Raw genomic sequence first — 27,228 nt, 5'->3', positions numbered from 1 at the left:
CTGGTGATTTTTATACAGAATTAGGTTTATCATTGAGGGTGTAGTTTTTTTTTTAGAATTTTTTTTAATTAATTTATTTATTTATTTATTTTTGGCTGTGTTGGGTCCTTGTTTCTGCGCGAGGGCTTTCTCTAGTTGCGGCAAGCGGGGGCCACTCTTCATCGCGGTGCGCGGGCCTCTCACTATCGCGGCCTCTCTTGTTGCGGAGCACAGGCTCCAGACGCGCAGGTTCAGCAGCTGTGGCTCACGGGACTAGTTGCTCCGCGGCATGTGGGATCTTCCCAGACCAGGGCTCGAACCCGTGTCTCCTGCATTGGCAGGCATATTCTCAATCACTGCGCCACCAGGTAAGTCCGAGGGTGTAGTTTTAAGTGCTGGATCGAAAGCAAGAAATAGATTTAGAATAGGGTGCAGTTGGGAGTGGGAGGATGCTTACAGAGGTCTCTGGGAAGTCAGCCTTGCAAGAAGGAGTGACACCTCACTTTTTCCCGGGGGCGGGGGCACATGGGAAGACTCTGTGATGGCCGGGGTGGAAGTTGAGGGAATTCCGGACTTGATGGCCTTAATCTTTTCTGTGAAGTAAGAAGCAAGGTCAGCCACTAAGAAGAAGGTTGGCTGACCAGGTGCCTTGTTCTCTGGCCTTTGGATTAAGGCCATTCTGACTGCACAGTAGAGTCACCTAGGGAATTTTTCGAAACCCCAGTGCCCCGGCTGTACCCCAGACCAATTAAGTCAGAGTCTTGGTAGTGGGACCCAGGCATCAGGATTTTTTAAAGCTCCCGCGTGATTCTAATGTGTAGCCAAGTTGAGAACCAGAGGTAAGCCAGCACTTGTCAGATGTGAACGTGCACACAGATCATCCCGGGAGCTTGTCGAGATGCAGGTGCTGATCCAGGTGGTCTGGGGTGGGGCTCGAGACTCTGCATTTTTAGCAGGCTCTCAGGTAATGCTGCTGCCGCTCCAAGGACGTGGACGATCCAATTCTGACCTGAAAAAATGATGGCTGCCTACAGGCTCCATAAAAACCAAAGCTGTTGATATCTTACAGTTGGAAAACACATAGTATCAGGATATATTTTTAGAAAATGGATGTCTTTTTTTCAAAATAAATTTATTTATTTTTATTTATTTATTTTTGGCTGCTGCGCGCGGGCTTTCTCCAGTTGCGGCGAGCGGGGGCTGCTCTTTGTTGCAGTGTGCGGGCTTCTCATTGCGGTGGCTTCTCTTATTGCGGAGCTCCGGCTCTAGGCACGTGGGCTTCAGTAATTATGGCTCACGGGCTCAGGAGTTGTGGCTCGTGGGCTCTAGAGCGCAGGCTCAGTAGTTGTGGAGCACGGAGTCTAGGCACGAGGGCTCAGTAGTTATGGCTCACGGGCTCAGTAGTTATGGCTCACAGGCTCAGTAGTTGTGGCGCACGGGCTTAGTTGCCCCGCGGCATGTGGGGTCTTCCCAGAACAAGGCTCGAACGCGTGTCTCCTGCGTTGGCAGGCGGATTCTTAACCAGTGTGCCACCAGGGAAGTCCCGAAAATGAATGTCTTAGAGGAAGAAATTTATCTTGATAAAATATCTAGGTGAGGCTGACTTCAGGGGAAGAGGAGGGCAGGTCACGTCTGCAGGCTGTTCGGGCTGAAGGGGGTGTCCACAGGATCGGAACCAGGGGACTCCAGAACGGCCCGCCCTAGAGCATCCAGGTCCTGGAGGTGGAATCTGCCCAGATCACTAAGACTGCTTCCCCTGAGGCTGAGCTCACTTCCCCGTGACCTCACTCCAGTGGTCCCAGGGTCGTCACAGGGCTCCCAAGCAGCCAGTGGCCCCTGGCTTGTGTCACCACGAGGTGACCCTGCCCACCAGACCTAGGAACCGAGTCCTCAAGCATTTCCTCAGGGGCGCTTGGCGATGCAGACCAGGGGCCTTGTGGTCGTCTTGATAGTTGTTTCTGTGGTGAAAATGCTCTCAATTCACAGTACAAAATCAAGCCCCTCTCTAGAAGGTGATATAGGGCTCCTGGCATGCCCCCAGGGCTTTTGTCCAAGTTCCCAGCTCAGAAATCAAGCTGTGCGTGAGGCGGTCTCGGGGGCCCTGTCCTGGGTTAGAGCGGGGTTCGCAGTCCCATTCTGAACTTCCTTGAGTTGGAGTTGGTGTGGGCTCCTCAGGGGGTCCCCATGGGATCATTTAGGGTGTAGCTGAGGGTATTAGGGTGAGTGTGTGTGTGTGTGTGTGTGTGTGTGTGTGTGTGTGTGTGTGTGTGTGTGTAGAGAGAGGGAGAGAGAGATTAGGTGTTAAATGCCCACAACAGGGAAATAGATGGACTCTACGACCTAGAGAATAGTCTAAATTATCTGAGTGGTCAACTGTTTTCACTTTTGTAATTAAGCTGTAAATGAATCCTCGTCAAAACAATGTCAATCTGTATGGAAGCCTGTAAGGTAAATTGAATCCTTTGTGCAACGCTCTGGAGGCAGGAGGCCTGAGAGACGGGCCCGGCTTGCAGGGCACCCAGTGGGGTACAGATGTGGGGCGGGTCACTGACCGACTGCCTGGGAGTTGGGCCCCAGGTTGGCTTCTTCACGAATGTAACTCCTTATCAGGAAAACGGCACACGTGCCGCTTTGCTTTGGTCTTCTTTGTGTGTGTCAGAGAAACACGGGACCCGAGGATGAATCCATTCACAGGTCACCCCGTCAAACTCTTCCCTGTCCACAAAGTGCTTTCGCATCTACTGTCTCGTCGTTGGAGTCCCCCCTGGCTGGTGAAGGTGGGTGCCTGCCATGTTCCCCTCCGTGGCACCCGTGGGCCTGACCCTCTGCTCTCTCCACAACAAGAGCATGGTGACCTCTGTGATAACTGGCCTCCAGTGGGTTTTATTCAGCCTTCCTGGGTCATGGTTTCCTCATCTGTAAAAAAAGATCGGGAAGAGGACAGAGATGTCAGCTTTAATGTCCCTGCCAGTCTTGATATGCTATGATTCTATAAATGTGACAAGACGCTGGTTATGAGAACGCCAGGTTGCGAAAGGCCTAGATACTCATTCACGCCCTCCTTTCTGAAAGGATTCACCAGCCTACGGATATAAAGATGAGCAAGTGAGAAAGTTGTTTCTCATACTGGCAATGCCAGTATGAGGGGAGGGTCAGGACTAGACAAGGTAAGTTGGGGTCCTGGGGGAGCTCAGTGGGGTTGGGGGAGATCTCAGAGGATGAGACTCCGGAGTCTGACAGGTGAGCAGGAAGGAGTTGGCTGGGTGAAGGTCAAGGCCCAAGAGGGCTCCAAGCTGAGGGGCAGATCCTAGGGACAACGTGCCTCTGGTATCCTTAGATCTTCGTGATAGTTAGACAAGGGGTTCAGGTGGCAATTTTGTGACCCCACAGGTCTCCGAGCTGCTCTGTGCCCTGAGGCTTCTCCCCAGAGTCTCCATCTGGGGGGCACGTAGGCAACTGGCCACGGGCCAAGAGAGCGAGGGTCTCCAGCAACCGCAGATCCAGATCGCTCACTTCCCCTCCCTTTACGCCCCGCCCCATACCCCCAGGGGTAACAGGTGCAGGCCGAATGGATGGCCGATCTCATTTAAATCCATTTGCAAACAATATTTTGAAAAACCCAAACAAAAGGCTCCCTGCCACCTCTGAAGGAATGCCCCCCCCCCACTTGAGCATTACGTGGTGGCTTCTGGGACACGACCTCTCCAGTCAGCGTCTGGCTTCTGGCTTGTCCTCAGGGACACGGACTTGCCCTGTGAGCCCTCATCTCACCAGCTGGTTGTCATCCTCAGGGCATCCCTGGGGCTTCCAGCACCGGCTCCTACAAGAGTGACACCCACTCCGGCCCCCCAGCTGCCGACGCAGAGTCGGGGTGCCTGCCGTCAGGGTGAAGGAGGGGAGGAGGAGAAGGGCGAAAGAGGGGAAGAGCCCCCGGGAGGCGGGAGGGTGCTTGATGAAGGCAGTGTAGTCCTGGGCCCCGCGTGGTACCTGATGGCGAGCGGGTGCTCAGTCCCCGGTGGGGACCGGCGGGCGGCGTCTCAGCAGGCCCCTAGGTGAGGGACTGGGGCTGCTTCCCGGGCCTGCTTGGCTCGGTCATCAGGCAGGTCCAAAGCTGTCATGTGGGAGGAGGCAGGGGTGATAGTTCGGCCCTTGGCCCCTGAGATGCCGCGCACCGCCACCTGCATCCTGGCCTGTCCCGCATCCCATCTGGCCCCGGCAGGGGGTCTGATGGCAAGAGTTTAAAGCCACTGAGCGCTCCCTGTGGGAGGAGCAGGGCCCTGTGGGAGGCACCCTCACCTGGCAGGATGGACTCCGCATACTCTGAGTGGGAAGGTTCTGGAGGATTCGCAGTCCTAGAACCGGGGCCAGGCAGGGAGAGGAGTGAGGCTGCGGGAGGAGACGCGAGCCGCCGCCGGAGCTGAAGGTGTGTGCCAGGAGCAGGTGGGGCAGGCGCTGAGACGCCTGCCGTCCCGCCCTCGGCGACGTGACGGCGGGTTGAGGGAGGCGGAGAGGGAGGGAGGCCGCCACGTTTGGAAGGCGGACACGTGTAGCCTGTTATGAGAAAGCAGCCTCACAGCTGGGCAATCCCAAACCCGCGGGAAACACAGAACATGACTTCTTCTGGTGACCTGCCTCACAGGCCCTCAGAAGCCACTCAGATGGGCGGCCGTGGGTGCCTTCTCAGACCGCTGCCGTCCCTGTCCTCAGCAGCCCCGCCCAAGCTTCCCTTCAGCCTTTTGCCACCCCGCCCTGAGTTCTGGCCACTGTGAGGGGCAGGGCGACCCTTCTGGAGGAGGCCCTGGGCGCTCAGGGCCTTCGAAGGGCTGTCCGTGAGTGGCCGGCAGAGGTCTGTCCTGCCGAGGCTCATGCCCTCCTGGCTTCACTCTGGGGCCTTCTCATGCTCGCCAGTCTCTGTCCGATCAACGCGTGCGCCCCCGGTAGGCGCTAATCCCCGTGCAAGCGGGAGCATCTCCAGCCCCCAGCAGAGCGTTGGGCAGGCAGTAGGCATTCAGCAAATTGATTGGTTGGATGGAAGAGTGAATGCATGGTGTATTGAAGGCATGGCATTTTCCGGGCTGAATCAGGGAGCGCTCCTCTCAGGAGAAAGCAGGCCCCTCAGCTGGGGCAAGCCCCCTCAGCCTCGCTGGGGACAGGCTTCCTCCCTACTCTGCCCCGAGGGCATCATTGGCCACCACGCTGGGCCACTTCGTGATCATTTCTGGAGCGCACCCTGCCCCTAGGGAGCTGGGCTCCGGTGCCCTCCCTCGGAGGCTCCGCGGTGTGCCCTGCCGAGGGCATCCCGCACCGCTCCTCCGCCATAGCGTTCTTTGCACAGCATCCTTCCCCTTGTCCGCCCCTCCTCCTGCTTCAGAGAAACTCCTTGTTCTGTGCATGTGACACGTTGTGATTGTCCGGAAATGTCACAGACTTGTTCATTTCTTAAAGCTGCCTTCCTGTAGTGAGGCCTCATTTGTTCACTTCTAATCCCATGGTGTGCTGGGCCGCCTCTCTTGTTTTGGAGGTTGTGTTGGTAATTTCGGGGTGAGGAGAGAAGGGCAAGTTGACCACAGGACGAAAGTCTAGACAGCTCAGACAGGTGAGGTCAAGAATCGGAGTTGCCCAAGGCCTGCCCAGCAAGACTGAGGATTATTGAATTATTATTGAGCCCAACCAGACTCCAGGGCTGCACAGATCCCCGAGTTAGACATGGTGCCTGCCTTCTCCATGGTAACAAGGCTAAATATGGACGCGTTTCCATGGAGAGCCATATCGCAGCTGCAGCCCTGCTTCCTCCAGGAAGCACCGGCGCTGGGCTTCTTTGGCTTCTCAGGAGGTGGCCAGTGGTGCCGCGGACATCAAGAAAGTATATCTCACCTTTGAGGATGTTTGTTTCCAACAGGGGTTCCATTTCCCCAGCCCTAGATTCATCAACATCTGTTCCTCTTGACAGCTAGAAGTTAGGAGAGACAGGTCACGGGTCAGACAGACGGCATGGGGAAAGTGACGCTGGACCCAATGAGCATTCGTGCAAGTTATCCTGTCTTCACCTTGCTCCTCGGAGTGGCTTTTCCTATTACAGGAGGAAAGGGGGTGTCACTGGTTGGAGGGAGACAACTGTAATGAGCCTTGTATAAATACACTGCTGTTCCTCTCATCAAGCCTCTTTTGGAAGAATTATTGCTGCTACAAAGAGTTTTTTAAATGCTTTCCATAACTGGGATGGCCCCCTTCCAACTTCATACAATATTCTAAAGTGACAGGGTTCTATTTTTTTTCTTAAAGGAAAGTAAGTCTTTGCTGCATATTTGAATTTGAACAAGTCCAATCCCCGCGTATCTTAGCTGTCCGATAGAACAATGTGGAATGAAACTTTGTGTTTGTTGCAGGCTAAACATATAAGCTGAGTGAGTATTCGGCTTCACAATACTCTGTTTAACCTCACTTGGCTATTTAGTCATTACATCATCTGTGTTTATAGTTTAATCGTCTGTTAAATTGGGGCTGTCCACGCACAGCTGATCGTATGGGTGTGTTCGTATATATTAGGAAATATCTGTAACATGTATGTATACACAGAGAGATGGGTGTGCTCTCCGGTTAACTAAGATGTGGAAACTTTTAAAAGATATAGAGAGAGCTCTCAAGGCAATTATAAATAGTCTCGGAAGGAAGATTCATATGGTGTGTTCTGTGTTGCAGGCCGAGTGGCATCAGAGCTGAGTGATGGACGATCTGCAGTCCCAGAACCTCTCCATGGACATGACCGACTCCTCCCCTGCCTTGACCAATAACAGACTGGAGAATGGCATGGCCCAGCTGATTACCACTGAGGCCTGGAACATCAACTCCACCGACCTGGTAAAGAAGGCCCTGGTGACCGTGCCGGCCCCGTCCATTCTGAACCCCCCGGCTGAGTCCCAGAGCGGCATGGCTCTGAAGGTAGCGGCCACCGTGCTGCAGCCCCTGTGCCTCGGGGAGAGTCCGGTGGTGATGCCCATTCACATGCAGGTGGAGGGCAGCTCCGCGCCAGAGCTCAACCCTAACGGCAACGCCACTTACGTCATGACCACACAGGGCCCCGTGCAGCTGCCGGTGGTGCTGGAGCAGCACGTCTTCCAGCACCTCAACTCCCCTCTGGTCCTGCCACAGGAGGCCCCGTGCTCCTCCAGCGCCATCCACAACAACCTCTTCCAGGGAGCCGAGGACCCCGAGGCCCAGCCCCAGCTCCTGGACCTGAGGATCCCCAGCCAGCCGCAGGAGCCCACGTTGCCCTTCGAAGCCGTGCTCCAGAATTTGTTTCCTTCGCAGGGCGCTCTCGGCCCTCCACCCTGCCAGCCTCCTCCGGGATACGCCCCTGTGCCCCCCCAGCCCTTTAACTCCCCCTTGTCCCCCCTGGTCCCGCCGGCCACCCTCTTGGTTCCCTACCCTGTGATCGTCCCCTTGCCTGTGCCGGTCCCCATCCCCATCCCCATCCCGGTGCCTCAGAGTCCTGAATCCAAGTTCAGCCCCAGCTTCCGAAAGCCACCATCTTCCTTCGGCCTACACCCCTTCAAAGGCACCCAGACCCCTCTCCAGAAGGAGGAACTGAAGCCCTTCGACCTCCTCCCGCCGAGGGAGTACTTCCAGCTCGGCCGCCACACCGTCATCAAGATGGGGAGTGAGAACGAGGCCCTGGATCTCTCCATGAAGTCGGTGCCCTGGCTCAAGGCTGGCGAAGTCAGTCCCCCGATGTGCCAGGAAGATGCAGCCCTAGACCTGTCACTGGCAGCCCACCGGAAATCTGAGCCTCCCCCTGAGACATTGTATGACAGCAGCGGGTCAGTGGACAGCCCAGGTCACACTGTGATGGAGAAACTTCCCAGTGGCACGGAAGTGCCCTTTGCCCCCGCCACGCCCCACGAGGCCTCAGCCGTGATGGATAGTCACATGGGCAGAAGCGACGCCGCCGAGCCGCCCAGCCAGCCCAGCGGTGAGGTCAAGGCTGAAAATAACATTGAGATTGTGAGCGAGTCCCAGGCGGCCAAGGTGATCGTCTCCGTGGAAGACACTGTGCCTACCATCTTCTGTGGCAAGATCAAAGGCCTCTCGGGGGTGTCCACCAAAAACTTCTCCTTCAAAAGAGAAGACTCCATGCTTCAGGGCTATGACATCAACAGCCCAGGAGAAGAGTCCACGGGAAACACGGAGCCCCTTAGGAAACCCGTCAAAAACCGGAGCATAAAGTTAAAGAAAGTGAACTCCCAGGAAATACACATGCTCCCAATCAAAAAACAACGGCTGGCCACCTTTTTTCCAAGAAAGTAAATAATGGCTTTTTAAAATTTTTATGATTATAATATGGGGAAAGGTGCATTGGTTTTATAAAAAGGCATTTAAAACAAATTATCTTTGTTAATTATTTTGGGGAGTAGCTGGGAAGCGGGAAGGCAAATTGGCTCTAGAGGCCCTGTAAGCAAGTTTCATTTTCTTTTTTAATTTTTGACTTTTCACAAATGAGTAAATAAGAGCAACCTATTTTTCAAGCAGATTGCACATTTTTTGCAGCTTTAATGGAATATTGGGTGAATCAGAGGGGTAAAAAAGCTATTTTCATTGCCACAAAGTGCTTTGATGATGTAATACCTAATAAAGGGTAGGATGAATATTTCACAATAAATGTTTGTTTGCACTAACTGGTTGCAGTATTCTATCATTTATAAAATCTGCATTCCTGAGCTGGCATGGTTTGGCCAAAACTGTCGCTTGTGAAGCACTGCAAGTTATCCGTGTTTAGAGACCGAAGCTCTTCAGGCATATTGGGCAAAGAAGAATCATATTGGCCTATGTCCTCAGAAAAGGAGGATTAGGGGCAGGACAGGAATAAAGATGCAGACATAGAGAATGGACTTGAGGACACGGGGAGGGGGAAGGGTAAGCTGGGACGACGTGAGAGAGTGGCATGGACATATATACACGACCAAATGTAAAATAGATAGCTAGTGGGGAGCAGCCGCATAGCACAGGGGGATCAGCTCGGCGCTTTGTGACCACCTAGAGGGGTGGGATAGGGAGGGTGGGAGGGAGGCTCAAGAGGGAGGGGATATGGGGATATATGTGTATGTATAGCTGATTCACTTTGTTATACAGCAGCAACTAACACACCATTGTAAAGCACTTATACTCCAATAAAGATGTTTTAAAAAAAGAAAGAAAAGGAGGATTAGGAATATGTATGACCTTGAGCAAGTCATTTCCCCTTCTGGCCCCTTTCTTCATTTGTAAAAATGTGGCAAAGGGAGGGGGTGGGGAGGTGAGTTTCAAGTACCCAATCCCCCCTCTAATTCACAGAGACCCTGGATGTGCAGAATTCTGTCTGAAACCTTCCATAGACTAAAACAGACAAATGTCTCTAAAGGGAAATTTACCTGCTTCTTTTCCTCCCTCCTCCCAGAATTTAGCTGAAAGGACTTTCTCCTCAAGGGTAGTAGGAGCACTGTTCTGAATGACTAATAGTCTTGCAAGTCAAAAGTGTTACCGAAGGCCACTCAGAGCAAGAGGGAAGTCCGGTGGATTAGGAGGTGTCTCATGTAAGTTCCCGGCCCTGGGTAGAGATGTTTGGGAGTGGGGTCGAGGAGGGAAGAGAAAGCCATTCCTTATTAATTTATCCCAGTGATTCTCAACTGGGGGTGATCGTGCCCTCCAGGGAACATCTGACAATGCCTGGAGACGCTTTTGGTTGCCATGGCTTGGGGAGGGGGGTGCTCCTGGCACCTGGTGGGCAGAGACCGCATCCCACAGTGCACAGGGCAGTCTCTACGGCAGAGAGTGATCCAATCCCCATGTCCACAGCACTGAGGCTGAGAACCCGCCGTTAAACCATCTCTCGATGGACAGAAGCAATGCACCTGGAAGAAGAGAACAGCACGAAGCCATCCACACCAACGAGGAACTGTGAGTGTACGTTTAAAATAGACCTGCTAGGCGGCACAGCACACTTGGGTCTGAAATTGTGCTGGCGAGAGACTGATTACAGCATGCCTGCTTTTAAACTTCAGCCTCTTTCTTTCACTTCTTGCAATTAGTATGCATCCAGCTGTTACCATGAACACGAACAGGAGGGAAAGCAGTTGCGAGACTGTTCTTCTATTACCAGGCCCTCCGTGTATAGGGTTACGGTGTTCGCTGGTCCTGTACCCATACCCCCCTACTGGACTTTCTTTTTCCTGCTCTTTGCCTGTGTTGTTACAATTTCTCAAAGTGTGGCACGATGAGAAATAACCAAATAGTTGTTTCTCATGAGGCTAACTAGTCCCATTCTCTTACACCAGCCAGACCATCCTTTAAGCTTCTGCATGGGGCCGTCTTTTCCAGTTTTACTCCCATTGTGGGTTTCTGGCCGTGTTTCCTGAGCATGGCGTGTGTATTCCAGTTTCGTATACAACCAACACAGATGTGCCTAGGGACTAGCATTTCCCATTCACCTGCTGTCCTTTTCTCACCATGTTTGTGGTGGTTTCTGTTGCCCCTGCAGTGCTAGGCAGCGTTTCTGCACCGGCCAGCAGGGCCCCTGTCTTCACAATGTACTGGGAAAAGCTGCGCTTATCTGTCTTTGAGGAAACAGAATTCTCAATTTGCCCTTTAGAAGCAAGTGTTTAAAGCTGACTGACTGACATCTAGGTGGAAAGGAAGGCATTTGTAACCTGTAATCACATTATAAACATGAGGCTGCGAATTTCTCTTTGTTATATCTGGAGATGCCCTTTTCTCTTCAGATGTCAGCTCTGGTTGGGTGAGAAGTGCTGGCTCCGCCGCCAACCGTGGGTGTTGAGCCAGCGTGGGCCACCCCCCAGCCCTGGAACAGGCCTCTGCTCCCGGCCCGGCCGTGCCCATCCACGGGCCTTGCCACTCATCACTGGGCTCTTCGGAGAGAGGCCTTTGTTCTGGGGACCGGCTGTCGAGTCGGGAGACGTGCTCAGTGAGATCTGCGAACACTAGACACGAGAGTGTTGTGCTGGGACCCGGGCTGTGCTACAGGGGCAGTGACATCCTCTGCCTGCCCCCCTCTCAGCCTTTGGTGGAAACCAGAATCTACTTTGCTAGGGAATCAGGAGAAGGGCGAAGGGCCTGCTGTTGTACCAGAGTGAGGCTAGGGTTCATCCCCGGTGGCTCAGTTCCACTCTCCCTTCCTAGTCAGAAGTTTGCAGCCTTCCACACAAACCTTAAGTAAGAACCATCATCCTGGACCCATGCTTCCTGGTCTGAGACATGTGATTCCCACAGGGCGCATAGAGGAGGCCACTGGCAAACTCAGGCCCCGTCACGGTTCTGCTTGATTCGGCCAGCTATGGTCACTCTTAGTGCCCCACGCCTCACAACCGTCTCCAGCTAACCTACTTTCAGGTTTCAGCCATGCAGGATTTCCATCAGGCTTTTTCTCATGACTTAATTTCCCATCTCTTCTCAAAAAAATGTTTTGGCCAACTAGCCTAAAGAACAGCTTTTCAGAGTCTTTCAGGAAATATGATTAGTCCCCAGGAATGTTGACATTTGCTCAGACTTGTCAAGATGGCTTCAGTTGGCTTCAGTTCAGAAATGAAAAAAAATTGGAACAAGTTACTAACATTCATATTTGGGGGTAGTGATCCTCCTGGTAAAGTAAAAACTAGTTGATCTAGAGGGAAAAAAAGAAAGATTTAAAGAGGATACAGTTACTATCCTAACCAAGGAAGTCCTTGACAGTGAGTAGAAAATTCTAAAGTGAGGTCAAACATTTGTTTAGATTCAAAGGCAAAACTCTCACACTTTAAGCATGAAAAAAACATGTCTGCAATGGTAAAAACTCCCAACTCGAAGAAGAAGGAAGGGAGGAAGAAGGTTGCCGATTACTGAGAGAGTATGTCAATATAATCATTATCTTTATAAATAGCCTAATTAATAAAGCAGGAAAGGATTTAGATTTCATTTTACAAGTGAGAAAATTGAGGCTCAGAAGAGTTTTCTGCTTTCAGTTTTTAAGCATCAACGACTGAAAAATATGTACTTTGCAATGATTCTTAAATATTGGGTTTGAAGCCCGATGAACCCACAGGAATTTGGATCCTTTGGGGGCAAAAACCAGTATGAATTAATGAAGAGTCTGAATTACAGATTTTTTTTTCAATTATTTTCAAGACCATTCCAGTTAACTGGAACGCCCAGAGCACTTGGCACAATGGTAAAGGGGAGATTTCAAGCTGAAGGGTGCGGATGCCAAGCCTCTAAAGGCCACACTCAAAAGCTGCTAAGCTGAAAACTTTAACAGCAGGGGGAAAAAGCGTTAGAGGTCATTCTGGCCGACTTTACTCCTCATTAAATAGAAAAGGCAATTTTCCAGAACAGCCCACTACCTACCACCAGGTCAAATAACTGACCTCCCACATCAGTGAAACAAAATAGGGTGTATTTGAGGTCTTCAGGGTGCCGTTTTAATAAATTGAGATTTTAATTACCATATTGGTTATTTTATAGTAAGTAGTATGTATGAGTACTTGAAAGAACTAGTTCCAAAATATTGCAAATAATCCATCTGCAGCTGTTATTAGGCCAGGAGATTTTTCAGCAAAGTGAGATTTTAGCTATGCTCTGCCAAAATTATGAACAAGTTCAAGTTAAAGGGGATGAACTGTTGAGGTTTACTGTATTAACCCAACTTGTAGGTTATTTTCCATCCAAGTGTATTCTGTATGGACACTCAAAAGCATAGGCTCATGCTGCTGATAACGATGGTAGAGGCCACCTGGATCCTGTCCTCCCTCTGCTAAATCATTTTTTTAAATCTACGGTTTGATAACCCAGTCAATTAGTAAGAATGCGATGAGCCCCTTTACATTGATAGTACCATGCTGTCAGTCCCAAATGGTGTCAGGAATTCAGTTTTATTTATAACTCTTCAAATAAGGAACTGGAAGAGTTTCTTCAATGCAGAAATTTTCATTAGGACACATTTCAAGCCACATTAAGAAGCACCACAATGAACAGACCGAATTCTTGCAAGCAGGGACTGAAGCTTATGTATCTCAAGGTTTCTCCACCTCGGCACTCTTGGCATCTGGGACTGGATGGTCCCCTGTCGTGAGGCTGTCCTGCGGTATGTTTAGCAGCACCTCTGGTCTCTATCCATGAGCTACCCGTATCACCCCTCCCACTGCCCCAACCGTGACAACACCAATGTCTGCAGACATTGGCACGGGTACCCTGGGGGCAAAGTCACCCCTGGTTGAGAACCACTACTTTATTTCTAGGATCTGTCTAACACCTGGTCCACAGCAGGAGCTCAAAAATTCTTTGAAGAATGAATTTAATCAAGAAACAAGCAGAAAGAGAGATCTGTGGCTCTGATCTCTGGGGCCCCACTCATATTTTCCAGTTTACTACCTCAAGGCTGATCTGACCAGGAAACTGTTATTGGGAACTTCCATTCATCCATCCAAAGGGCCATCACTCATCCAGTATGTAACACGGTCCTCTAGAAGCTTCTCCCTAGTCAATGGGGTTCAGCAAGACTACTCCCTGTCACAAAAAGGGCAGGCACTCACTCAGCCAGTTCTGAATGGATGCCTCATTACTTTACCAACACCATGAAACTGGAAGGACCCCGTGATGGCTGTTTATCAGTCTTGTTTCCAAGGGCAGCATAACCCAGGAATTTACAAACATTGCCAGGAAGCTGGGTGTGTTTTTTTCCCCTTATGTTTTACCTAAATCCTTCTTGCTGTGATCCGGCCAGTTTTTTGTTTGTCCTTAATGGAAACAAAGGCCAAATCTCCTCCTTTGAGTAGTTTCCTATTTAAACACCAGATCTTTTCTCAGCGTCCTTCCCTTGAACTCAAAAGTCCCATTTCCTCTCACACTCTCTGAGCTCCAACTTTATACTCCTTTTGTCATCTGGGTTGCTCTTTTCCCAATCTCTCCGTCTACTTTGTAGAGTCAGAACTCCAAGCAGGTGGTGAAAATGTCCTAAAATTGATTGTGGTGATGATTGTACAACTCTGTGAATATGCTAAAAAACGGAACAAAACATTGAATTGTACACTTTTAATGGTTGAATTGTATGGCATGTGAATTCTGTCTCAATAAAGCTGTTATCTTTTTAAAAATAATAAAAGAACCCCAGATAGAAATTGGGAAGTGCCTGTGGGTCGCAGCAAAGCCTCCTAGAACTGAATGGTTACTGCCCATCTTTGATCGGTTATATGCCTGTAATACATCCTCAGTTCCCTTTGCGTCCCACCCAGCTGACTTTCCCAGGTTTTGCTTTACGGTCAGAAATTTGCTTGGAACATCATCCACCATGCCTCATTTCTTGGAATCTGGAATCCCTTCCTCCAAGTGGTCCGCCTGGAGCAGGCCTTCCCAGTCCTTTAGTTTGGTCCTCACCATTTCTCGACGAGGGTTCAAACTATATTTGGCCACAGGCCTCTTACTTCAGAGGAAATCACATGTAGAAGACCTGTATATTAGAACATCACAGAGCAGCAGCTGTGCCGGTCTGGGGTCCCGCCTGACTGGCCCGGGCCCTGCAGGGCCTGCCCACGCGGCTGAGGAAAGCTGCTGCGCGATGGCGGAGCCAGCGTGCCCCAGTGCGGCAGCTTTCCCCGTCCCCCTCAGCACCTGCTCCCTTGGGACTCGAGACACCGGGGCAGTGTGCCTTCTGCTATTTCATCTTACGTCCTATCCAGGAGTAGGAGGGACATTCAGGCCACGTATGGTCTAATGACGTCTGAATTCAGAATTAGGGGGCCAGGTTCCCAACCATCATTCCCTGCCCTGGAAGGGGAGCTGGGTTCCAGACCAGAGAAACAGTCAAGTATCCAAGGATCCAAGTGCTGTCCTTGCAAAACAAAAACTCACCCCGTGATTACAGATTACAGGATGTCGGCAGGTGTCAGCCCCCAAGGTGGCCACACACTGGAGACAAGAATGCCCTCAGGAATTCAGTCTTCCTTGAGGCAAGGCCGGCACTTGGAGTTAATCGTTTTTTGATAACAAGTGATTTTTTTTTTTTAATGCAGCTTTATGATTGCAAGTAGTACACGAATGGAAACCAGCTAACAAGGTCTTGCCTGGCAGAAGTCCTTGGGGGAATCGTCTTAACACAGGGCTAACATTATTTGTAAAGAGGGTATCAACTCTTTGTAAGTGAATGGTGCTCCTAAGGTACTTGAGAGTGGATGAAAACTGTTTTCTTTGTGTGGCTGGGGAATGCCACTAGCAGGCAGTGGGCGAGCCAGATGATGAAGAGCTAATTCTTTAAGCTCTGAGACTTTTTACTGCAACTGTTTTCAATGGGAATCTTTTCAAAATGCATCAAGCATCTGTCAGAGGAAGCCCTTCCTTGACTCAGTCATTGTTCTGCCCTCGGTGCCTGGCCTGGGCTGGAGGGCCACGATGCCCTCCAGGCTCTGCAGGGAAGGGAGGCTGTTTGTCTCCAACAGCGTTGGCCCTCCTGTCCCCAGTGCCCCCTCCACACTGGTGCCTCTCTTCTTTTTCATTAAAAAAAAATCTCTTCCAATTGTGTCCCTTCTCAGCGTCCAGGACAGCAGGGCCTGCCTGGACAACTGCTGCTGGCCAACTGGCTCTCATCCACAAGCTGACCCACAGCATGAAACGGTCCCCACTCTCCAGGCAAGTGTCTCCTCACCGCCCTGCGAGGCCTGGCCCCAGTGCCACCTCTGGGAAGATCTTCCCCAGCTCCTTTCTTCGCATGCTTCTCTGAGACCCACTGCAGGGGAGTGACACTGCTAGGGAAGGCCTCTCCCACCTTACCTAGCCAGTCTCCGGCCCTCAGGCCGCAAGCTCCCTGAGAGAGACTCTTGACATGGAAATGATCGCTGGGTCCTCAGCTTCTGGCCCACAGTGCAGAGTAGCTGGGAAAGCCTCCACAATTGCTTTTTGAAGTGAAACACAGAGTGCTTTCTTTACTTTCTTATTTATCACTTGATGGCTATACTGGCCCCTGCCCTGGGCTTGGCCACTGTCAGGCCCTTCTGCTTTGGGCCTGTTCTGGATCTTGGTCAAGAACAATCAGTGCAAGCACCAGACGGACAGGACACTGTGTTTTAGACACTCCACTTACAGCCCACCTGTCCTATTTGTTTACCCTTTAGATCCTTCCCTGGTTGCCACCATGAAGGTTAAAATCCAGTAGAGCCCACTTGAGACGTTGCAAATTTCTAAATTAATAAAGTTTTAATTAGTGTTTTACTGAAGCTCCTTCTTTCTCCCCTTCCTTCCCTCCTTCCTCCTTCCCTCCCTCTCTTTTCTTCCTTCCTTCTTTCCTCCCTCCTTCCCTCTCTCTCTCTTTTTCTTTCTTTCTCCTTCCCTCTCTCTCTCTCTTTCTTTCCTCCCTCCTTCCCTCTCTTTCTTTATTTCCCTTTTTTAAAAAACTCCCAGAAGTGCTGCTTCTGTTGAATTTTACAGGTGACAATAATTACCCAGGGACCCCTGGTTGCCTCTCAGGTCTCATCTTCCCGACCCTTCAGAGCTGTGGGATGCTCTTACCCCACTCTCCCTCCTTAGCTTTCCAGGCACGTCTCTCTCTGCATCCTCTCGCCTCTCTGATTGTCTCTTCCTTTGGCCTCTCCTCAGATGCTGCCGCTGACGCCCCACCTCTTTCTCTTTCTCCCTCCACCGCAGGCTCTGTCCCGGGCCCACAGCTCTCATTCCCGTGCTCTCCTACGGGAACCTCATCCGCTCCCCTAGTCATTTCCAACGTCTTTATTGTGTTTCTTCCTCCCTATCTCTAGTCTAGCCCTGACTTCTCTCTCCCTCTATCCCTTTCTCATCCTCTCTCTCTCTCTCTCTCTCTCTCTCTCTCTCTCTCCAGATTCAAATACCCAAGGTCCAACCCGCCATCTTCACAGGGTGGTCCTAGAGGTACCTCAGACTCATCATCCCTAAAACTTAACTCAGCTTCTCTCTTCCTCGCCCCTGGCCCAGATCCCACCGCGTCGCCTGTGCTCTGCTGCCGCCCCCTCCCTGGTTGCCCAAGTGGGAAACGCGGAGCCATCCTCCACGGCTCCTCCTTCACCTTTACCTCCCACATGCCCTGTCTTGCTGACTTTGCCTCCGTGATAGTCCTCAGATCCATCATTCCTTTCCTCTACACTTTCTGTCCTTGACTCAACCCACATGATCCTCTGTCCAGATGAAATTTAGGCAAAGGCCATTTTGAAATGGCCTCCGAACTGGGTGGGCCTGTGTCTCCATGTTTAGCCCCCCCAAAATCTCTCTTCTGTACCTTCACCAGAATAGTTTTGGTAAAAAACAAGTCTCACCATATCATTCTGCTGCCTAAAAGCGTTTGCTGTTAGATGTACCCTCATACCCCGCAGAGGCCTCCCACACCAGGCCTCCTGAGAGCAGGCCCGAGACCACCTGCCTCTGTGGCTGGAGCTCCCCGCGTGCCCCCTCCCCCATGTATAAGCTCCAAGAACACAGAAGGTTGACAGTTCCCAGCACAGGCCTCTGTAGTTCTACTCTTGAGTGGCCTGACACTTCCTGCCCACCTTCTTACTCTGTCTGATCCTTCCAGATTTAGCTCCAAACGACACCTCCTCCCGAAAACTTTCCAGGACTTAAGCTCCAGCGTAAGCCAGGAGCCAGCTCCTGCCCCCCACAGCAGCATGTGCGTACTTACATGGTCTTGTCCACCTCGTTCCACCCCACTACACCATAAACTCCTCTAGGGCCAAGGTCAAGTACCCTGTATCTCACATGCCTAGCACAGTGCTTGGCGTTTAGGGGGCCTTCAGTAAACGTGTGTGGACTGAACTGAACCCACAGGGACAGTACAAGTATGCCCTTCTGAACTAGCATGTGGAAATCCAGGCATACAACACAGAAATATCTGGAATCTCTAATTCACTTTGCAAAAAAAAAGACGTTACTGATTGATTCTTTTAAATCATCTGGTTCACTATGCTTCAAAACAAGGTGGCTTCTTCAAATGTGCTTTCTACACTCTTCTAGAAATATATTTAGAACATAAAGCAAGCCATCGTCAAAATCTCATCAGTGGTGTACAAAGAAAATGTTTTGGCATTCACCTCCTCAGAGTTTGTGGATTTACTTATAAGTTACAGGCAGGGACTATAAATGCATAGATTATAAAATAGGTGCAAAAATCAAAATTTTGAGAGAATGAAACAAATATAAGGAGGTTCAATATTTTCTTTCTGTGCCCCAGTTCATCATCTTATGTACCCCACTGGGTTATAATATAATGAGAATATTCTAAATCTTTCAACTGAATGAGTGAAACTTTAAATCCAGGCATCACTCTGTCTTGAAATGTGGAAAATACCCAAGCACAAGATGTTTCTGTATCAGCACCAGGAACAGTTTGGGTCACTACATCTAAGCGACAGGGTGGCTGAGGACCCTGGGCAGAAGTTAGGAGTACTAGCTTTAGAGCTACAGAGTCCGGATTCAGTTCCCACCTCCACTGTCTCCTAGCTGTGTGACTTTGGGCAAGTCACTTAACCTCTCTGCCCCCATTTCCCAATCTGTAAAATGGGAGTAATACAATATCTGCAAGCACCCAAGTTAGCACATTCGGGGCACCAAGGACAGAGTGCCCAATAAGTGAGTTCCTATTATACTTGTTTACGGATAGTAACAGAGAGCAAGGCCATCAAAAGGTCATGGAAATGCCTAATTTTACAAAGCCTTTCATTGCAGCTGTCATATTTTTAAGTTCCCCTTTGCTCCACAGAGGGGGGGTCTCTAGCCAGGCACTTTCATGCCTTCCTCCAGAATACTGACTAATAGTTGAAACAACATAAATGTCATCTCATTGTCCTTCCCTTGGGTCTGAGAGAGGGGTTGATCACTTGGCCATCAGCAGGAAAATGGGCTAGTTAGAAAAGGAGAAAAAGAGACACGGGCTGGGAGAGAAAATCTCAGGGGCAAGACTGGCCACAGAATCAGTGGTTTGTGTTCTCAGGCCTCACTCTGCTTTGGATTCCTCGTCTGTAAAACCATGACTCGGCTGCCTTTCGCATGGTGATTGACGACATAAGGCACATGCCTGTAAGTAGGAGGCGCACACGGGCCACCTCTCCCTTCCTCTTCTCAACGGATAGGCCCCCAGGGTGGGCATGGGGCTCGGGGCAGGGTGTGGGGAGGGTGCAAGGACAGGCCCAGGGACTGTCCAGGGGAGGGTGCCGCCTGAGGGGCGTCGCTCTGCCCTCCACATGGTGCCGGCACAGGATCCTTGCCCAGCTTCTGTTCTCTTTGTAAAGACAGGAAAGGGAGGGTGCCGCCCAGCCCCAGGGCCCATTGAAGGCCATGCCCCAGGGGCAGCTCCGTAGTGGCCCCATGGGACTGTGCAGCCCCCAAAGCCTGCAGGCCTGGTGAGCAGGGCGATGGGACCTTCCCCCAGGTAAACATACAGAGCTGTACTCCCTTTTATCAACCCCTCCCTATAAATCTCTGATGTCTCAGAGAAGAGAAATCTTTTATTTGAATTAGAAATACAAATTTACTTTACAAGAGGTAACAGAAGTTTCTTTTTTCAGTGAGAGAGCTTTCTTGAGTGCCCTTTAAGCACAGTCTAGCTGGGCAACCTCTCACCAGACAAATTTGGGGCAACTGTATTTGAAATAACTACAGAAAAGGGTTTGTTAGGTGAGTATAGAAAAGGAATCCCTTGCTCATCCTCTGTAAGAGCTGCTGATCTCTCCGCCACAGGAAGAGGAGCCTTTGCAGCAAAGGAACTGTCAGAAAGTCCGAACAGCGGCTGCTTCTCTGCGGGCCTGCTGGGGAGAAACCCCCGGTCCCCACTCCGCTGGCGCTGGGGGGACAGCGCCCTCTGCCGGCAGCCGCGGCGACAACCACGGGGCCCCGCCGCGCAGAAGTGGTCCTGACACACACAGGCAACCAGGCTAGCGACCTCGGTCCTCTGGAGGAAGCTGGTCTGGGGGCATCCGAGGACATCCGTGGGAAGGATCCAGACTGAAAATCCTCGAGGGCCCAGGTTTTCAGGAAGGAGCCTCCTCACCCTTTAGTAACGGAAAGCTGTGTTCCAGCCAAGACAGCGAGAGAGGCTCGCGGGCCCAGGCCTTTCTAGCTTCCCCTACAGGCGAAAATACACGCTGAGGGACGCCGCCCGCTGCACAGTGTATGGAGCTGAAGCCACGACCTCAACGTTTGCGGGGGAGCGAAAACTAGAGCAGGGAGAGGTCGGCGGGGCTCTTGGGATGCAACAGAGAGGAGAACGGAAAGCACGGTCCCCAAGGGAGCTGGAGAAGCAACGGTGGGCGACCTGGGGAGCACGGGGCCCAGACTCCAGCCCTTGCTCCCAAGGGAGGGCAGCCAGGGCACTGGTCACCGTCCTCACTCAACTGTTCCCGACCCTGGCCGCACCCGGCAGCGGCAGGGGGTCTGTAACAACTCCTGAGGGGCGTCGCTCTGCAATCCGTGTGGTGCCGGCACAGGATCCTTGCCCGGCTTCTGTTCTCTCTGTAGAGACAGGGAAAGGCCCAGAGCACAGCCTGCGTGCGTCCCAGCGGTTGTGAAACTGGATCCCATTGGGTCATTAACGCCGAGATGTGTGTGTGTGTGTGTGTGTGTGTGTGTGTGTGTGTGTGTGTGTGTGTGTGTGTGTGTGTGTGTGTGTGTGCGCGCGCGCGCATGCGTATACGTGCACGTCGGGGTGGGGGGATGTGGGTGAGAGAGAGTGGGGGGGAAGATGGGGCTGAGAATAGAAAAGACACTCGAGGGGGGACACAGGGGTAAATAAGAGCCAACCCCTCTCCACTGCTGTGTGACCTACAAAGAGGTGGTGGCGTCGGGCGAGGAAAGGGTGACAACAGCTTGTGTGCCTCCCAGGCTGAGCCTGGGCCTGGGACCCCGGCTCCGGGCAGCAGTGCGGCGCCCCCACCCCGCCCCCGTCCAGGTGGTGGCACAGGACTCGGGGCCTCTCCTCACGTGCCTTCTTTCTGGCGGCGACTCGAGCCCCACGTGGCTTCCTGGCCGCGGTGCGTGGCTCCTGGGCGCCTGGGTGGGGTGGGGAGACCCGTCCACACCCCATCACCTTTTCGTGCCAAGAAGCGGCCGCAGCGCACGCCGCCCTCCCCGTCGGGCCCGGAACTTTCTGCTCCTGAGCGCGGTGCGTCCGGGTCGGCAGCGTGGGACCCAGATGGCCGGCGGTCGAGGCTTCTGGGTGCCTTCCTGGGTTCTTCCCCGGCCCGAAAGCTCGTCTAAGACCCCTGCCAAAAGCTGGCCTTCCCAGACCTCGGGCGATCTGGAAAGTAACCGCTAATATCATTTGAAAGGAAAAGGTGGTTGTGCTGGACCGTCTTCGGGCTGTGCTGAACCCAACAAACAACTCGGGCCGCCCTCAGAGGGACGCCTACGCCTCTGAGAAGAGCTCAGAAAAGGTGGAATGAAGTCGCTGGAGTCGCCCGCAAGGACAATACGTGGATGGGATGACGTGGAGGGCACGGCGCACCGTGGGCGATCGGTTCCCTTTGCTGAGAGCTCTCCTCCCCGCCCCCGAGAGCTGCAGGTCCGTGTGACCCCTCCCCCATTTATAATCTTTTAATTGCCTCCCACAGCCCTTGAGATTCGTCTGAAACTGACATACGGGCCCTCCAGTTCCAAGTTCATAATGGCTCCCCAACACCCATCCCTATTTCATTCTTTCTCAACACTTTGTGGTTTCCCAAATGCCTAAAGATTACATAGCCTGGCAATGACCTGGAATGCAAGGAATCTGTTGTCCTTTAAGTGTGGCTCCAAGTGCTCCAGCGGTCAGCTGAGCTTGTGCAAGGACGAAGGAAGGATTTGAACCTTGAACCAGGGTGGGCTGAGGGAATGCTCACAGGCAGAGCCAGATTCTTAGAAATGCAGCCCTACCTCACAGATAAATAAAGGGCCATTCAAGATCCCAAGTTCCTAGGCCAAAGAGCTAATTAAGATCTTAATGTTGGTGGCACATAGGTCCAATGAGACCTGCAAGCACATTTTGTTTGGCCTGTGTTTTCATATACTTCAGCCTACATTTTTAAATCGGGAGATTTCACATTAAAATCTGCTTTTCCACTTGCTTTTGAAAAATTGGAAGAACTGTAACATAAGACTCAAAATCTTGCATGGCAACGGTTGGGCTCCTGCCAGACGCAGCCCCTCCAGTCACCTGTGCACACCTATGCACTACACCCAACCAGCTTCTCCCAGTTAGGCCACCAACCTGGCCCAGCCCCAAAGCATGTCTGCAATCATTTTAGCCTGAAAAAAATGTTTAAACCCTTGTGGTAGAAACAATGTTATGTGTTTACCAAATCTTGCATTTTCTTCTTCCTCTTCTTGAGAAAGCCACTCTACCCAACTCTCTTGCACTTAAGTAGGGCCATGTAACTAGTTCTAACAGTGGGCTCCAAGTAGAAGTGCCACATGTCAGCTCTGGGCAACAAAAAGATTCTTGGAGGCCATGTGTTACATGGACAGAGTCACAAAAGAAGTGGTAGCTCTCAGGACTTCCCTGGCTTAGACTCCGCACTTCCACTGCAGGGGGCACAGGTTCGATCCCTGGTCGGAGAACTAAGATCCCACATGCCTCATGGCAAGGCCAAAAAAAAGAAAGAAGAAAAAAAAAAAAAAAGCAGTAGCTCTGGAGAGTCAGACTTTGCCTGGGAGAAAGCAAAACCACTGAGATTTCAGGGTTGGTTTGTTACTGCAGCAAAGCACAGTTTATCCTGGCTGATATAAGCGTAGTCACCAAAACCACACTTAATCAGGCAGTTTACTTATTACATAATAATAAAGCTTAAAATCCTTTGCACAATTGTCATGAGCGTGTCCCTTTAGCAGGTACTTAAACATTGGCAATGTCTGGAGTGGAACTGGGTGCTAATTGCCGCCATTGCCCACCCTGACCAGGGCCTGTTCATAGTGCCCAGATGGGGGGAGGTTCATATGTCACTGACTAACTCGAGCATTTCAGGAAAGGATTATATCAAGACACTCTTTTCCGACCAGAGTCATTCCTTACGTTCTTGCACTTTTTCTAAGAGCAACGTTGCTATTGATTTGGCCAGCATCCATGCTAACTTCTGAAATATACTGATACAAAAATTAATAAAGCCAGATGCAACACTGGAAACCAGTAAGCCTCACTTAATGAACACTTCTAAATGGTGACACTCATATGCTGATTGTACATCATAGATCAGTTTTCCACATAGAAACGAGATATATACTCCTGCGTGAGGAAAGCAAGCAACAACAAAATATTTTTAAAGGAAGAAAAGGCAAAGAAGAAAAAGTAGAAATCAATCTACATGGACATACATAACTTCCCCTTAAAGCATATGCCGTAACTCCTTCTCTCTGGGAGTTGACGTTCGGTCACACACAAACATTGAAAGACAAGTGAAAACAAGACCCAGGCACTCATCAGAGATAAGATCTAAAAATAACTACTGGAGCAGGTTGCACATATCAAATATTTCATGCACCAAGAAGAAACTTTACATATTTTCCTTTTCAAGGAAGAGCAGTCACTCCCTCAAAATCTCACTGGGACTTTTGGCGAAGATTTTCACACTTCAGATTTGAGAGATCAGGGCTTTAAACAGAACACTGCATGAATGTAGGATGATAGAAGGGAATTGCTAAGTTTTTAAATAAACTTTTAATTTTAGAACAGTTTTAATTTACAGAAAAGTTATTAAGATAGTGGAGAGAGTACCCACACCCATTTTCATCCATTATTAGTATTTTATATTGTGGTACATTTACCACAACTAATGAATCAATATTTGTACATTATTATTAACTAAAGCCTACACTGTATTCACATTTCCTTTTCACCTTTTTCTGTTCCAGGATCCCATATTATGTTTACTCTTCATGTCTCCTTGGGCTCCTCTAGACTGTGACAGATTCTCAGACTTTCCTTGTTTTTGATGACCCTGACAGTTTGGAGGAGGACTGGTCAGGTATGTTGCCGAATGTTCCCCAATTGGGATCTGTCTGATGATTTTCCTCGTGATGAAACTGGGGTCATGGGTTTTGGGGAGGAAAACCTCAGCGATAAGGGGCCATTCTCATCCTATCATATCAAGGGTACATACTATGAACAGGACTTCTCGCTGTTGATGTTGACCTTGATCCCCTGGCTGAGGGTGTTTGTCAGGTCTCTCCCCTGGACAGTTCCTCTTTTCCCCCCTTTCCATGCTGTCCTCTTTGGAAGGAAGCACGTACTTCTCTGCACAGCACACACTTGAGGAGTGGGGAGCAATGCTCTAGATGACTTGGGATTCTTCTGCACACATTTCTCTCTTCTCCCCTATTTACTTATTCAGTCGTTGATTTACAGCAGTATGGACTCAGGGATATTTGTTATACTTTGGGTTATAATCCAATACTGCTTTATTTTGTTGCTCAAACCGTTCCAGACTCCTTGGCCACTGGAAGCTCTTTCAGTTCGCTCCTGTGTCCCTTTGACATTCCTCATGGTTGTGCTTTTTTGGAGCACATCCTTCGACACTTACAAGATGCTCCAGACTCAACTTGTATATTCCCCGTCCCAGTCCTAGAATCGGTCATTTCTCCAGGGAGCCCTGGTTCCGCTCATTACAGCATGGTGTTAGAAATGAATTATTAATTTTTAAAGTGTGATAATGGTATGGTCACTTTTTAAAAAGTTTATCTTTTAGATGTACATACTGACCTATTTATACATTAAATGATCTATCAGATTTGCTTCAGAACAACGTGGAAATGGGAGATGTGAGTGGGAGTGTGGATGAAACAAGATAGGTTATGAGCTGATAATTACTGGAGCTGGGTGGTGTCCCTTCGCTATCCTTATTTTCACATGTACTTGAAATGTACTACAATAAAGCTTTTTTAAAAGAAAGGAGTAGTTGATAGAGCTAATATTTGCTCATTGAGTCAGGTGTTTTACAGGAGCTGTCAACAGCGAGCACAACTTTGACCTTCTATATTTATAAGTTCCAACTCCAAAGCATGAAAAAGGCGGCTCCTAAATAGGAGAGAAAAATATTAGCCTGGCTCGATAAACATGGAGCCACCCAGCAACTGGTTTGCAGACATAAGATATAAATTGTCAGTAGGACATGGGACAGCTTTGTTAAACTTAAGGGTTTACAGCTCACAGTTACACCTTCAAATCCTAGTTAAACACACACACACACACACACACACACACACACACACACACATACGCATGCAAAACACCAACAGATTTACTGAAAGCACTTCGTTTGTGTCTCTGACAAATCCTTCAGTATCTTCATAAAGATGAGGGATTTTTTCAATTCTCCTACAACAAGCCCAGAATCTCTGGGCCTAACTGCCTTTGCCCTGAGAGCCCTCTGCATCGGCCATCTCCCATTACCGTTCAGACACATCTGAGCTGCTCCATGGTGGTGGCGGGGAGCCACACTGCATTAATGAAGCACAAGCATCAATAAAAATGAGTTTCTTGTAAACTGGGAGAGGTACTGGAAACGGCCGTGTTTCTAAGAAGAAAATTTGCTTTTGTGTTTTTTTCCGTCAACCAACATCTAAGTATCTATTATGTAGGAGATAGTATGCTAAATCCTGGGAATACAATAATAAATAAAAGTATCAGCCCTGGAAGTGCTCACAGGAAAGAAACTCAGCACTTCTGAAGTGGCATCTGGCAGCAAACTCGGGAAACAACAGATTGGGGGGCCCAGACAAGAGAGAGCCGTGAGAGGTAGGATGCCTGGGACCAGGTGACCTCAGGGGTGTGGTGGGCTGTGGGCAATGAGGAGCGGAGGCCAACCCCGGCAGTCACTCTGTCAGGCGCCCGGATGCATCAGCGGGTGAGGCGCTGTTAAGGCAGGGACTGGAGACGGGCACATCAGCAAAGGAAGATGGGAAAAGATTCAGGTGTGATGAGGAGGAGATGCTGTGGGCTTGCAGGTGGAGACGTCAGTAGACAGTGACATACCCAGGCCTAGAACTCAAGGAGAAAGTTCAGGAAAGAAGCTGTGGCTACAAAGGTAGGGGTGCTTATTGTTTTTCTTGTTAGCGTTTCAGAAGTATCTCATTAACTTCTGAATTTTATGTCCCAGACTGTAGCCTGTCCTAACTTTGTTTCCTGTGATTCAGAGTGTTCTATGTAGCTTAGCATGTACTCAATTTTGTGAAAGCTCCATGGATTCTTAACAGTGAATTTTCTTTTTGAATCTAATGTCTATCAATAATGCCTTTTTAATTATACCAGTATCTGCCGTTTAATTTTGCTTCCTTATGTCAAAGACTGAATGATACAATAAAGTCCTTTTTTTCTCTACTGCAATTTTATTAAATTATGCATACGGACTATCTGGTTTTGCTTTCTGCTTTGGATTCTATGTAATTGGTTAAACACAAGTTCATGATCTGTCGTCCCTGTACTTGAACCTCTTACCAACATAAGGACTCCTGATGCATTGACTGCTTTTTTGCCTGTAATTCTACCTTGCTGGGATCAGTAGTATCATTGTGGCCTATTTTTTGTTTATTTGCAGATGAATTTCTGTCCAGTCCTTGATTTTTTAACGTTTACAGCAAGTGACAAGGTAGGTAAAAGCATATAATTGTTAAGATCCACCCTTGAATCTTTTTTAATATGGGCGTTTAATCTACTTATACATGATATTAAATTAAGTTGGTCTTCTGACACATTATGCTTTTATCTTAGGTTTCGCTCTTTCTGCCTCCTGCTAAATGGCAATGTGGTATTTCCTTTTATCTTCCACAGTGATGTAAACATGATATGGCCTGTGTTTTTGTAATTAAACAATTACTATAAAAGCAATACACTGCAGACAAATCAGAAAGATAAGCAAAATGAAATGAAACATACTCAGAATCCTACCTACCCATAGATGCCCTCTGTAAACATGTTTGTATCTATCTTCCCAAATGTCTTCCCAATATGTAAGCACATCTATATACAAACACACAATAGAATCCTCTAGAGACGTCATGCTTCTCACGGCTACTTCACCTTTGCCGCATTTTATACACTCATCAATTGCCCAAATATTTGTGTTGTCTAACGCCGTCTTCCTAGACAGATAGGAAGCAGTCTAAGGTAAGGGGTTTCACCTATCTTGTTTACTCTTATATGCCGAGCTGCCCGTCGTTTAGTGCCTTTCTGGATGTACTTTCTCCTAACTCAACTTTTTAAAATACATTAAAAAAACCACACAACCATTCCCAGCATGCGCTCCTAGCAGGGCT

General features: G+C 49.8%; 1 protein-coding gene and 1 long non-coding RNA gene across 5 annotated transcripts in view; one reads left to right on the top strand and one right to left on the bottom strand.

Annotated features, from left to right (window-relative positions):
* Positions 1 to 8,651, top strand: part of RAI2 (retinoic acid induced 2) — a 406,186-nt gene extending 397,535 nt beyond the window's left edge. For 3 of the 4 annotated variants that reach the window (XM_082375736.1, XM_082375737.1, XM_082375735.1), the window contains one exon: positions 6,679 to 8,651. In XM_082375736.1, coding sequence (XP_082231862.1) covers positions 6,703 to 8,283 — 1,581 coding nt within the window. In that variant the 5' untranslated portion in view covers positions 6,679 to 6,702 and the 3' untranslated portion in view covers positions 8,284 to 8,651. The remainder of the gene's footprint in view (positions 1 to 6,678) is intronic. The other variant, XM_082375738.1, reaches the window with a different exon arrangement.
* Positions 1 to 27,228, bottom strand: part of LOC309620018 — an 878,206-nt gene that overhangs the window by 368,591 nt on the left and 482,387 nt on the right. The gene's annotated exons all lie outside the window — the stretch shown is intronic.

Source organism: Balaenoptera borealis, assembly GCF_965194805.1.
Source record: "Balaenoptera borealis genome assembly, chromosome: X".
Lineage (NCBI taxonomy): Eukaryota > Metazoa > Chordata > Mammalia > Artiodactyla > Balaenopteridae > Balaenoptera > Balaenoptera borealis.
This window is presented reverse-complemented; position numbering and strand designations above follow the sequence as displayed.